At 49.8% G+C, this 12,430-nt stretch overlaps 4 protein-coding genes across 4 annotated transcripts; 2 read left to right on the top strand and 2 right to left on the bottom strand.

Annotated features, from left to right (window-relative positions):
- The first annotated feature begins 1,413 nt into the window (after positions 1 to 1,413).
- On the top strand, positions 1,414 to 2,373 carry MYCTH_2297694 (uncharacterized protein). The gene is made up of 4 exons (XM_003659947.1): positions 1,414 to 1,561; positions 1,646 to 1,757; positions 1,906 to 2,003; positions 2,063 to 2,373. The coding sequence occupies exons 1-4, from the start codon at positions 1,519 to 1,521 to the stop codon at positions 2,164 to 2,166; spliced, it is 357 nt and encodes a 118-aa protein (XP_003659995.1). The 5' UTR covers positions 1,414 to 1,518; the 3' UTR covers positions 2,167 to 2,373.
- Positions 2,374 to 2,560: 187 nt separating this feature from the next.
- MYCTH_2313945 (uncharacterized protein) lies at positions 2,561 to 3,333 on the bottom strand. The gene is made up of 2 exons (XM_003659946.1): positions 2,971 to 3,333; positions 2,561 to 2,886 (listed from the first exon to the last, which is right to left on the bottom strand). The coding sequence occupies exons 1-2, from the start codon at positions 3,120 to 3,122 to the stop codon at positions 2,868 to 2,870; spliced, it is 171 nt and encodes a 56-aa protein (XP_003659994.1). The 5' UTR covers positions 3,123 to 3,333; the 3' UTR covers positions 2,561 to 2,867.
- A 1,888-nt stretch (positions 3,334 to 5,221) lies between these two features.
- MYCTH_2297686 (uncharacterized protein) lies at positions 5,222 to 7,190 on the bottom strand. Its single transcript, XM_003659945.1, has 5 exons — positions 7,169 to 7,190; positions 6,678 to 7,050; positions 6,525 to 6,624; positions 5,716 to 6,412; positions 5,222 to 5,582 (listed from the first exon to the last, which is right to left on the bottom strand). The coding sequence occupies exons 2-5, from the start codon at positions 6,786 to 6,788 to the stop codon at positions 5,321 to 5,323; spliced, it is 1,170 nt and encodes a 389-aa protein (XP_003659993.1). The 5' UTR covers positions 6,789 to 7,050; positions 7,169 to 7,190; the 3' UTR covers positions 5,222 to 5,320.
- Positions 7,191 to 10,827: 3,637 nt separating this feature from the next.
- On the top strand, positions 10,828 to 12,268 carry MYCTH_2297685 (uncharacterized protein). Its single transcript, XM_003659944.1, has 3 exons — positions 10,828 to 11,105; positions 11,192 to 11,857; positions 11,946 to 12,268. The coding sequence occupies exons 1-3, from the start codon at positions 11,045 to 11,047 to the stop codon at positions 12,116 to 12,118; spliced, it is 900 nt and encodes a 299-aa protein (XP_003659992.1). The 5' UTR covers positions 10,828 to 11,044; the 3' UTR covers positions 12,119 to 12,268.
- The last annotated feature ends 162 nt before the right edge of the window (positions 12,269 to 12,430 follow it).

Genomic DNA, 12,430 nt, shown 5'->3' with positions numbered 1-12,430 from the left:
AGTGAGTGTAAGGTACACCTTATAGTGCGTATCTAATCCGTGTATGTACATATGTAAAGGTAGAATATCTCTGAGAGTGCGCTCAGTTAGCACGGTGGGGCCCCGGCTTGATTGTGCCCTCCTACTGATGCGAGTTGGTCATCATTGTTCGGCTGCCATTCATCAATACCTTCATATGGATCGATACATTACTGCGTACTTGTATTCCGTGATCCAAATGAAACGACCCGCTTATGCCACTGTCGGCGGGTATGTACTGTATGTACGGATTACTGTACAGGCAGGTGCCGCGGGATGCCTGCCGCAGTTTCGGTCTCAGCAGTGGGCAGCCGGAAAAACGGGATGGATAGTTGGGCATGTTTTTATGTATGTACATATGCCTAGCATGGCCATTGGTAGGGGACATACTTTCGTCCATTCAGCAGCTTCCGGATTGAGGTGGCGATCTCACAGATCGCGTAGATCGCCGCCCGCGCCGTTGCTATTCAAGTTCTGCCGTTTCTGCACAATTCATGGACAGTTGGCACCTGCGTGCCTTAGTTACCTACATTGCCTGACGTGTACGCACTTGAGTTGATTGTGAGCGCCTCGTAAACACCGCTGTGGTGGAAAAAAGCAAGCAAATACAGTTGATCAAGTTGTGCTGAGAAGAGCAGTTCGAGGTGTACTAGTATACCCACCACTCCTCTGGTATGTCTCTCTCTCTCCCTCTCTCTCTCTCGATATATATATATATATATATATATATATATATATACATTTTTTTATCTCTCTGCAGTCTTCTTCAATCCGCCAATTCCCGCCAAGAAACAACGGTAGTACGATTCGTAGGCCACCTTCGCCGATGCACTCATTGTATTCGGACTCTGGGCGGATTTGTGTCACCAACAGTGCGACTGTAGTGTATCTCCGCCGATATCAAATACGGTTGCTCTGCACTTCCGGCGGATTGGATGGATGTGGTCTGTATATGTATGTACGTGCGCCAGCCTTTACGGAGCAGTTTCCAGTGTCTGAGGCTTGGGCTACCTTTTTTTTTTAGAAAAAAAAAAGAATAGGTAAGAAAACAAAAGAAAAAGGCTTGGAAGCATCTGCTCCCACATCACGCGACAAGCCCTGTGGTCGATTGCAAACTGGAGACTCGGCGACAGCTCGGGAAAAGATCCGTCACGTATGTATTGTACCTACTTGGTAATGGCTCCGATGTCTCCGCTTGCCGAGTATGCAAGTTCGGTCTTGCATTTGCAGCTGATAGTTCCTCCATACATAGTGTATAGCGATGGGAGGATGGAAGGGCGGGGCCCAATCTGAATCGAGCGGAGACCGTTAGCGTGCCGCCCCTGGAGCTCTTCCGAGCCCCCGGATTCGTTATTGTGGGGCAACCTGACGAGAAGTGGACTGCAGGTAGGGGGTCTGCACCGAACGACAACTCTATCGGAACCAGCACCCAAAGAGCATCGCCGGTTATCTACGTTACGCGTCGTGGATATCTAAGACACCGACCGCGCAGTCGTCACAATGGACTTTAGCAAAGAGAAAGACATGAGGCAGTCGGACTTGAGTAAGTGCAGAGAGAACTCAATCGCGGCTGCAGATTCCAACGCGAGCCTGGAAGAGCATGCGCACTAACTCTCGATCGCGTCAGTCATCCCGTATCAAGAGCCGGCCGCGAAAGGCGACAACCCCGAGTTCCAGTCGACCATTGCCTCGACCCTGCCCATGGCTGCCGTCTTCATGCGGAATAAATATATCGGATGGTAAGCTTAGGCCGATCGCTGTTAGCTACCTCGACACCTGGTGTCCCCCCTTGACCATTCTGCGTCTTTCGGAACTGCGCGCATCTCTCTCCAACCACCTGCATCATCGGTCCGACTTACGATATGCTGACGGCTTTATCACATGCAGGGCGGCAGTTCTCTTCAGCCTGCAGAGCTGGCTGGGCGAGAGCGAGGAGACGAGGAAGAGTAACGGCACACCTGGCTACTTCAATGTCGGCATGGCGCGTACGGCGGGACTCCCCTACCCGAGGTTTGCGTTACTTACATCTGACGTGATTGTCTAGTGACGTCCCTGCTTGTTACGTACCTGCCCCTCTTTCTTCCACAGCCCGGCGCGAGAGTAGCGAGCCAAACAGGCGCCCCCGCCCCGGCCCCTGGCCCGGCATAGTCGATAACGGCGCAGCGCCGTCTATGAGGATGACTTGAAGAAGAGCTGGCAGTGAGGGGGAGCTAGCGCGGTTGAAAATGGGCCAATACCTAAGGAGGGACAGATGATCTGCATAGAGGAGCGGATTGCTGGTCGGTTGTAACTATACCCAATGTGTAATGTGGAAGCTTTCGTCTCCTGCGCTTGATTGCTGAGTCCCTTAGCAGGCGGTTTGCGGCGGCTGCTACTTACTCCTTTTACAATGTATTAGCGGCAGCCAAAGCGGGCGGTCTCGCGGGTCCATGGTTTAAACAAAACAGACACCGGCTCGCTGGGGAATACCCATGTCAAGCTGTAGCGAAGGCCAGCATAGCGATTGAGTGACAAAACAGACAGTTGGCTTGGCCAATTGGTCTTAAGAGATGAGCCGGGGCATCAAATTAGACTCAGGGAATAATATATATGTAGAAGAGAATCCACCCCAGCAACATCCACAGACAATTGAACCCTCGGTTTGCTTGATGTGATATCACCTGAGCTCCGACCGCGCAACCAAAAGCCGAACTCTAACACAACATTAAACCTCCGACGGCCACTTTTTTTTTTGCACTGCAAGGACCCATAAGACGGTGGTGCTCGAAGACACCGCTGCCCGCACCGCGAGCGTCCCACTCTTTCCGTGCCCTGTGATTCAACAGGGCACCACAGTGTTAGAGGTAATATCAGTTGTTCCTGAGAGGTCTGCACCAGTCCGGTTAGCCACAGAACAAGCAAGCACAAGGCACCAACGACACCACCACGACGCGCAGAGTGTGGATCACGTACCCGCATCCCTGAGGCGTTGTCACCCCAAAATAGCAGTCACCATTGGTCTTGGGAACAACCTGATCCGGCAGGATGGGAGTGCGCACGACGCCGGCGCTGACAAGCGAGGCGCACAGCGAAAGTGCGGCGGCGGCGAATGCGGCGAGCTTCATGGTTGACTTGGCTTTGATCCGGCCCTCGAGAGGAATTGTCGTGGCCACAGTGTCTTGCACGGTCCGTTCGTCCACCAGGGAAAAAGGGATCCAGATTCAAATTAAGAGAATATGAAGGATAGTCAGACCAGCTGTTCTGTATTAAGAGAAAGTGAAGAAAAGAAAGCGAGGCGGATTTCCTTCAACGCCGGGAAAGGGTGAAAACGATCAGACGAAGAAAACTATTCGTAGAGGGAGAGGAAGAGATGAAAGAAAGGGAAGCCGATCGATGTGGCAAGACAGCACAGCTCCAAGCGCCGAGTCGCGACTGGGCGGTAAAGCCTCTCGTCGCATCTTTGAAACCCGCCGCTGCGACAGTCCTTTCTGGGCCCCGAAAAGGGGGGGGAGAGGGGGGGGCAATGCGGGCGGGGGGCTGCAACTTGCGACCGCTTCGGCCCAGGTCGAGCCTCCAGGTTTCAGACTTGACAGGCTTGAAACTGCCCTGGGTCTCCGCGGCGCCCAGGGCTTGTGACGGCTCACTGTGTAAGAGGTCCCGTAAATTTCCTGTCGGGAAATAACAACCCAAGCGGGCGAGTCACTGTCAAAAAGAGTCTCTGTCGGGTCTCCAAAAGTCTGTTAGCGGTCCGGATAATCCGTGCATGATACCATACATCATTGAGTGGTTACCACGGGACAGTACGAGTACAGCCCAGATTAACTACCTAGAGGTTAAGCTTAGCTATCGAGGGTTATAGGCGAGAGGGCGCCCAGGTCGCAGCGCAAGGGGCCCTGACGAATGGAAACCTGGAAATGGCCTGATGGGGTTCGCTTAGCGCCCAGGTACCCTGCCGAGAGCCCACTTGAAAACGAGTACGGATTACATACCGCATGTATATATGTACCTCCTCCTTACACAATACTCAGTATCTCATGGCTTGGCTGTCAGGGACTTGTCCGTCACAGGAAAGCACTTGTGGGACGGATTACCAAGAACTTAAGGCGGGCACTGATGGTTCGGCAAGGAATACGAGTTTCGTTTACTCATATAAAGTGTCGGTGTGTGTACAGTATACTTCTATCATTGATGCCGGGCAACCAGGAGAAACCGCAGTGCCTTCGAGCTACCAGCCCGCAGTACTCCGTAGTAAGTAGGCTTTGGCTACCTTCATGTGTAGTGGGCGGATTAGTAAATGCAAGAATGCCACTCCATCTTCCGTGTGTAATTACACTACAGTATATCCATACCTATCCACCCGAGCCACCCAAGGTACTTGAGAGTAGTTAACTAAGCTCAGAGTACTAGTATCTCCGTTTCGGAGGCAGATCAGATCTCCACGTGTCTCATCACGGGCCCGGTCCGGGCCCGGCCTCATGCCCTTCACTAACTCCATACACGGTACGGACTACTCCGTATGTAATCCGTATTTAGTATCCGTCATAAACCGGCAACCTACAGTCCAAATCACATCAAGCTGAGAATCTTTGCCACGTAGGCATCGTGTATAGAGGCTGCACCAAACTTCGCGCCAATCGTTTCCTCCCTCCCTCGCCCGGGCTCTCCCGTTAGAACTGTCGAAGGAGCGGGTAACGTAGGCACTCCAGATGCCGGCCCTGGGGCCGCGGGCTCGGCCCTCCAGAAGCTGTCGTTCTTGACCGGCAGATCTTCCAGCCGAGTGGTGGCGGCCGTCACCTCGACTTTTCTGTCGTTCGAACAACTCCGGGGGCGAGAAGAGAGAGGTCCAAGGTGGGGCGACCGAGAGTCGTGCCAGACACATCACGGGCGATGGGTCGTGGCTGGCTGCCTGCAGAACTGCAGTCGTTCCATTGTTGCCGGCAAGAATAGTCGTTACCCTTGCTCTAGAGTTCGGACCCAAAGGTGAAGGACCACTGGTGGTCCCCGACTCAAAACATCTCATGCAGATAGACCTTGAACGAGCATGACGATTCGTAACCATGACGATTCGTAACCATGACGATTCGTAACAATGACGCCCTGTGGGCTCCCCGTTCAGCCCGTGCATGTTAAGAAATACCTTACAGCGGACGTCCAACCCTCATAAACGGCAATCTTGGAAACTCAAACGCCCTATAAATGCAGCCATGCAGCACGTCATTCTGCGCCCCGCAACTCCCACGCTGACCCGAGGTTCTCCCACTCAACATAATCCGATCCCATAAGACGTCCCCGTTCTAAACCATGTCAGCAAGAGTTCGAATATCTAAGCGGCCCCGCCCGCCTTGAGCTGCCTCTTGGGTGAGTATATCCGGAACTGCACAAAGATGATGCAGTCCTCGACCATGGTCCCCAGCGAGCCGAGCAACCACGGCAGCGCCCTGACGAGATAGTCACGTTCCTGGGAATACGAGACGACGCTGGCGCCGTACGTGAAGTTGCCCGTCAGCGACAGCAGGAAGAAAAGGAGCGCGAGCCCCTCGCACGACTTTTCGCGGTAGTTCTTGATGATTTGCGGGATGCGAGCACTGACAAGAACCGACCCGGAAAGTTAGCACCTCCGTGACCAATACTCGGCGCAGAAACAGAAACAACAGACGGAAGCAGAACCGAAGAAGAACGAGCGAGGAAAAGGAGAAGAGACGACGAAAAGAGACATACCACAGATAGCACAGCGCGCTCGCATACCCAAGGACCATCCCCACGACCGCCACCGGCTCCTTCATCATCTCCTCCCCGTCTCCCGGGACGGGCGCGGCGAGATCCTCGTTCCCGTTCCCGGCATCGGCCCCCCACGCGGCCACCCTGTAGCTGAAGTACCACCCGGCCGCGCCCATCACCCAGACCGCGACCAGGCTGACCGTGTTGTGCAGCCACGTGCGGCCGGCGCCGGACGCGTCGTCGTCCTCGCTCGTGATGATGCGCACCAGCGGGTCGCTCAGCAGCGGCCCGCCGCTGCTGCTGCCGGTGCTGCCGCGCCGGTTGTTCAGGAGGCTCTCGTGGTGCCGGCAGTGGGAGTCCCCCGTCGCTCCGCCCGCCGCCGTGGCGGTGGCGCTGGAGGGAGGGAGTAATGGGTCGGTTTCGGTGGGTGTCGGAGCCGCGTGGTGATCGGCTACGGCGGAGGAGGCACTCGCGCCCGGCTCGTCGTCGGTCGAAAGCCTGGGATGACGATGGTGGTGGTGGTGGTGGTGGTGGTGTTGGTGATGATGGTGATGGTGGAGGTGGGCCTCGCGACGGGCTTGCCGGCGGGCGTTGATGGTGTTGTAGTAGGTGCATTGGCTGATCAGGATCAGGTCGGCAACGCAAAAGTAGCTCGCGAGTGCTATCGTGGACGGCGCGAGGCTCGTGAAGAGGGCGCCTGGGATATGGTACATAGTTAGACTAACGCTAGCAGGATGACGCGCTTCGAGTAGCCCCGGTCTACGGTCGACAGCAGGCGTGGTTTCAAAGAAAGCTCGCGAGCCACTAACCAGACAAATTGGAGACATCACCGAGGAGCCAAATCAGAAGGAACTTCATTGATAAGGCGTCTGCGCTCTTGGTTTTGTAGTTGGTGATCAACTGGGGGAGCTACGACACCGTCAGCCGTTCACCTTCCCAATGACGTGCTTGTTGTCGCCTACCAAGAGACATATCCATGCCGTCAAGCTCACGCTGCCGAAGATCCCCGAGAGCACCTCGCCGAGTCTCGGCCGATAAGGCGTCTCAAGGGCGGCAGCGATAAAGGGCAGCATCACGGAACAAGGCTTCGTCGCAATAAAAAAAATAAATGAAAGCAAGCCGAGCAGGTATGCCGTTCAAGGTCTATCCATGAATCCCGTTGTGTTCTTGTTGGATACGGGAGAGATGTTGTAAAAGGGGATTTGGTTTGGTGTTTTCAGAGTTTGCGTCTCGCGTTCGAGTCATCCAGTGAAGTCTGGGGGCAAACCGCAAGGGTTGCCGCGTGCCGAGGGCCTTATCGCGGGGCGCAGATCGGCGCAGAGGGATCTCTGATAACTACACCATCCCAGAAGGGGAAAGTTAGCGATTTCTCACGCCTGGCTGACCGCTTTTAGTGTGCTACGCTTTACACTAGTGTAGACACAAGTAGTGCAGGTGGGCCATCGTGACGCACGCTGTTGTCATTTGGCTGCGAATCTCTGCCTGGAGCTGCAACTTGGAGAGGCGGGAAGGGTTACAAGCTGCCGAAAGTCGACCTACACTAGTGTAGATAAGGCACCCCGCATCTGCATCCCGCTGCGCATTTGTGGGGTCCAAGGACGCGGAGATGGTCATGCTCGACAGCCAATCTCGTTTTGGTCCGAGAACCCTCTCATTGCCATAGTCGTTGATTGAAGGTACTCTAACAACGAACGAGGGACGAAAATGGCCTTAATAACGTTATTACTGGGAGGGGGAGGGAGCGAGGAGTAGAAGAAATGGAGGCCGCCTCGTGACCTTCAAACAACCTGTTCTCGGGTAAAAGAGGATTGTTGGGTTCTCCACACTGGTAGTTGTTCTGTCGTGCGTCTTGGATATCCGAGACACCTATCTAAGATGCTACAGGGCCCGGAGAGGCTACGTTTCGGAGCTTACGTGCTAGGTATGTAGCTAAGGTACGGATTAATTCGTACTGGCAGGCGCAAACAACAGGTTTGAACAAATACGTGGTGTACAGTACATACTCCGTATTCTTGAACCTACTCTGTAGTACGGACTGAACCGTTCACCCGATAACGTTAAACGGCTGCCGATAAGGAGCACGTAGGGCACCTGTGCACTGACATACGCGACAACCCCAGAGTATTCCATAATCTACTACCCGGTGGTTAGTTGCTGACTAATTAGTTCAGGACTACCACCTGTCTCCCGACAGGTAGGGCCAAAACCCCTAGACATGCCAACATAGCCGGATACATCACTACCAAATTTCCTATACATTCGTATCTTTACAAAAGGTACCATCAAGTTTAATTTAAGTTCAATTACCCTTATAACAATAGCCTTAAATAGCTATAAATAGTTTAATTGTAAACTAGGCTCTAAAAAGCTTAAAAACGTAGTAAAATTTAATTCTACCTAGTTATAACTAGTCAAATAACAGGTTATATAACTCGCCTTCGTCTCCCTTTCCTTCTATATTATACCCCCTATCCTTATTACTCCTAATACTCCTAATTATAGTAGTACCTTCTCTTTTAGCCTCCTAGTAATAGCTATTATCTTCTGTCCCTAGCGTTATTACTACAGACTTATAGGTATATTGCTTCTTAAACCTCCTAATATCCTTAATAATGGCTATATATAGAGACTCCTTCTTACCCCTAGATAGAGATGGTGACTTGACATCCTCTTCCTACCTATCTTTACTATTTGTAAAGTTAAATCTGTCATTATTGCTATCGTCAATTGACATTATAGTCATACCGCTAATCTATATCCTAGGACGTTTAGGGGATAGGAGTTTGACTTCTAATAACGGCTTCTTGGCTAACTAGGGGATTAGGACTTCTTTTCTATCTCTAAAGTCGAAAAATGCTAGTGGCTAACGTTCCTTTAGTAGAACCTAGAGAGGGTCCTTATTGTTAAGAGGAAGATAGTCGTTCTTATTAGTCTTTTCTAAGAATTTGGTAAAGGTTGCTATACGAAGGCGACGTCTATTAGTATTAGGAATCTTGTTTTCTAGGTGCCTTTTCTAGACTTTATATTCCTCCTTATACTCTTATTTAATCTGCTTGATAGTAATATAGGTAGCTTTTTAGCTAGTATCTCGAATTATCTTAGTGCTTTTCTAAGCTTAGATCTCCTAAAACTGTCAAATCTATTAGATAGTTATACTTGTTATAACCTTTCCTATTAGCTTAACAAGTTAGCTTTATATTTTTTTAATAGATAGTATAGCTAGATAGGCTCTCTTATCCTTAGTAAAGTTATTTAGATATTTATATACTAGCTAACCCTTATTAACTATTAATATAATATCCCGAAAGTATTCTTATATTAGTAAACTAAAAAGCTTAAGATACTACTCTTAAATATAGTTAATATCTTTTTTATATATACCTATTACTTATTATTAGAAATTATTATAGAATATCTAATACTTATATTAGATAATACTTTCTTCCTAATCTAATTTATTATGATATATTGGTTTGGTAGAAAAAGACTAGTCTTTTCAAATCCTACTATAATATTTTAGTATTTAAAACTAGTATCCTAGATTTCCTAGAATCCTCTAATAAAGTCTGCCTAAGTAAATATAAGATTACTATTTTAAACTACCTATTAGAGATATCGTTAATATACTTCCTTAAGATAGCGAAAGACTTTTATATCTATTAGCTAAATAAAGTATATTAAATAGAGAGGGAGGAAGATAATAATAATATTAAATAAGAGGTAATATTTATAAAGCTTAAGGTTATAATATCCTATAAAGTTATCTAAGATAAGTAGTTAGTATATATATTCTTCTAATAGTATAGATATATGGACTAAATCTTTAAAGGTAATATTATCTAGGTTAATAAAGTATATATTAAGAGTAGGACTAAAGTTATAATAGTCATAACTAAACTATTCCTTAAAGCTTATACTATATTACTAGAACTTAGTATAGATAATAAAGAAGTATTTATTAAAATATCGTATCTAATCTATTATAATTTTAACATTATTAAATACTATTTCTAACTTATAGAATCAAATCTCCTTATTAAGACTATTAATATTCTAATCTTCTAATAGCTACTATTTAAAGATATAGAATACTAAGATAATATCGCTAATAGCATTTCTAGCGCTAATTATACTTATTAACTCTCGGTTATAAAGATCTAGAATCTCTAGCTAATAAAATACTATAATAAGTATTCTATATTAATATTTAAAGGAAGGAACTAACCTTCTTCTTCTTATCTACTTTAACTATTAAGATCTTAAACCGCCTATTTAATATTACAAGTATATATCTAGTTTTATCTATATTCCAATGGCTAGATATAGTAATCTTAAAGCTTTTAATAATATCCTTAAGCTTATTAAAGAATATCTCTAGTTCTTCTACCTACTACTTAGCCAAGAGTCGGTTTACTTTAACTAGTTTAAAGAATATTAGCTAAAACTATAGATAATCTTATTTCTAACGTAATTACTAGTGCTTATTAATAGGAAGGCAGGGAGGATCACGATATACCTATAAACGGTTAGCAGCATCTTAGAGAAGATCTTTAGTAGTAAGAGAACCAGATTCGATAAGCTAGTATATATATCCTTCGAGGGCCGAATCTTCGTCGTTTCGAAGCGACCAAGGTCTTCTAACTGCATTACTACTAATAGCTAGAAGTCTAGTATCCTTTAAAGACTTTAAGTGCCGGCTAACCTAGGTCTTTCTAGTCTTAAATAGCTAAGCCACGTGCCAAATACTAGGTTACTTTCTATAGGGTAAACGGCTAGTTCGGTAGCGAGCTTAAGCGGTAAGGAGCCATTTGGCAGCCCGTATACTAGCCGGTTCCTAGATTTGGTTAGTTAGAGGCATCGTATACAGGAGAGTAGGTTTAACTAGGCTTGTAGTAGTGGTTATGTCTTCGAATATAGGGAGTTGGCTAGTAAAATTAGACGCGGATTTGGACGTATACCTGTCCGGCTATATTGGCATGTCCGGGGGTTTTGGCCCCACCTGTCGGGAGACAGGTGGTAGTCCTGAACTAATTAGTCAGCAACTAACCACCGGGTATGTACGGAATGTCATTGGCCTGAACGGTTCCTCCATAAACAACTCTCAGGGGGGCTGGTCCTGTCAGGAGGCTGCCCTGGCCCGTTGATAGCCCTGCCCAGCTGACCGCGATCAGCTGTTGATACAGGAGGACGGTGGACAAGCTTGTGTTTGTGACGGTTTCCAACATCTCATTGTACATTACAAAGAGAATTTACCCTTCGGAACCCGCCCAAAACCGAGGCGAACAGAGGGCGTCACTCCGCGGAGTCGTCGTTCACACCGTTCTTCGAAATGAAACCCTCAACCGCCGCCATTGGTGCGGCAACCGTACCGGGAGTCCTGGCATGGGGTGGTAAGGCCTCTCTCTCTTCATTCATTGTCCCCATCGTCCCATCGTCCCAGGCGTGATCTAACCTTGTCGGCACATCGCAATACCAGGCTTCGGACACATCAGCGTGGCCTACATAGCGAGCAACTTCGTCTCGCCAGCCACCACCGACTACCTCCAATCCCTCCTGCGCAACGACACGGGTGACTACCTCGCGGGCGTCGCGACGTGGGCCGACTCGATCCGGTACACCAAATGGGGCCGCTTCACGTCCGACTTCCACTTCATCGACGCCAAGGACGACCCGCCGCGGTACTGCGGCGTCGACTTTGAGCGCGACTGCAAGAAGGACCGGGGCTGCGTGGTGAGCGCGCTGCAGAACTACACGTCGCGCATGCTGGACGCGGACCTGCGCGAGTCGGAGCGCGCCATCGCCGCCAAGTTCGTCGTCCACTTTGTCGGCGACATCCATCAGCCGCTGCACACCGAGAACGTCGCCCGCGGCGGCAACGGCATCCCCGTGCTCTTCGACGGCCGCCGCTTCAACCTGCACCACGTCTGGGACACGAGCATCGTCGAGAAGCTGGTCGGCGGCGGCGTGAGGCGGAAGCCGTATCCCGCCGCCAAGCGGTGGGCGGACGAGCTGACCAGGGAGATCAACGAGGGCAAGTATGCCTCTGAGAGGATCAGCTGGTTGAGGTCGGCGAACTTGTCGGATCCGATCGCCACGGCCTTGGCCTGGGCCACCGAGGCGAATTCCTACGTCTGCACCACAGGTGAGTCTCGACCAACGTCCGAGTCCTGGATCATCATCTCTTTGTATCCTTCGCGTGGCGTATCAAAGTGTGACTAAACTGCTCGCAGTCTTGCCCGACGGCCCGGACGCCATCAAGGACCAAGAGCTTGGTTCTGACTACTACGAGGCCGCTGCGCCGGTGATCGAGGTGCAGGTAGCGAGGGCGGGATATCGCTTGGCTGCGTGGCTGGATCTGATCGTCACTAGCCTGAAGACCGCGTCAGGTTCGGAAGACCTTTAAGCAGCTGTTCCATCTGTGAGACGTCAGAAGAACCCTAGTATCATAGCCGATACTCCCGCGGAACGACAGGTGAGCGGCGCATCTATGCTCCCTCCACGGAATATGGTGTTTTAGTGGGCTTTCCTAGGAAAAGATATTCCTCGTGGCACCCACACATGGAACCTGGGTTCCGGCGACGGGGACGATGCTCGTCCCACAGTGAAGGAAACGCCATCTGTCTGATCTTCCCGGCTGGGCCAACGATCATGACAAAACACCGACTCCGATGACGGCATTAGGTCGTGCCGAGCGATTCGGTGATGTCTCGTGTTT

The sequence above is a fragment of the Thermothelomyces thermophilus genome, chromosome 1 (genome assembly GCF_000226095.1).
Source record: "Thermothelomyces thermophilus ATCC 42464 chromosome 1, complete sequence".
NCBI classification, from domain to species: domain Eukaryota; kingdom Fungi; phylum Ascomycota; class Sordariomycetes; order Sordariales; family Chaetomiaceae; genus Thermothelomyces; species Thermothelomyces thermophilus.
This window is presented reverse-complemented; position numbering and strand designations above follow the sequence as displayed.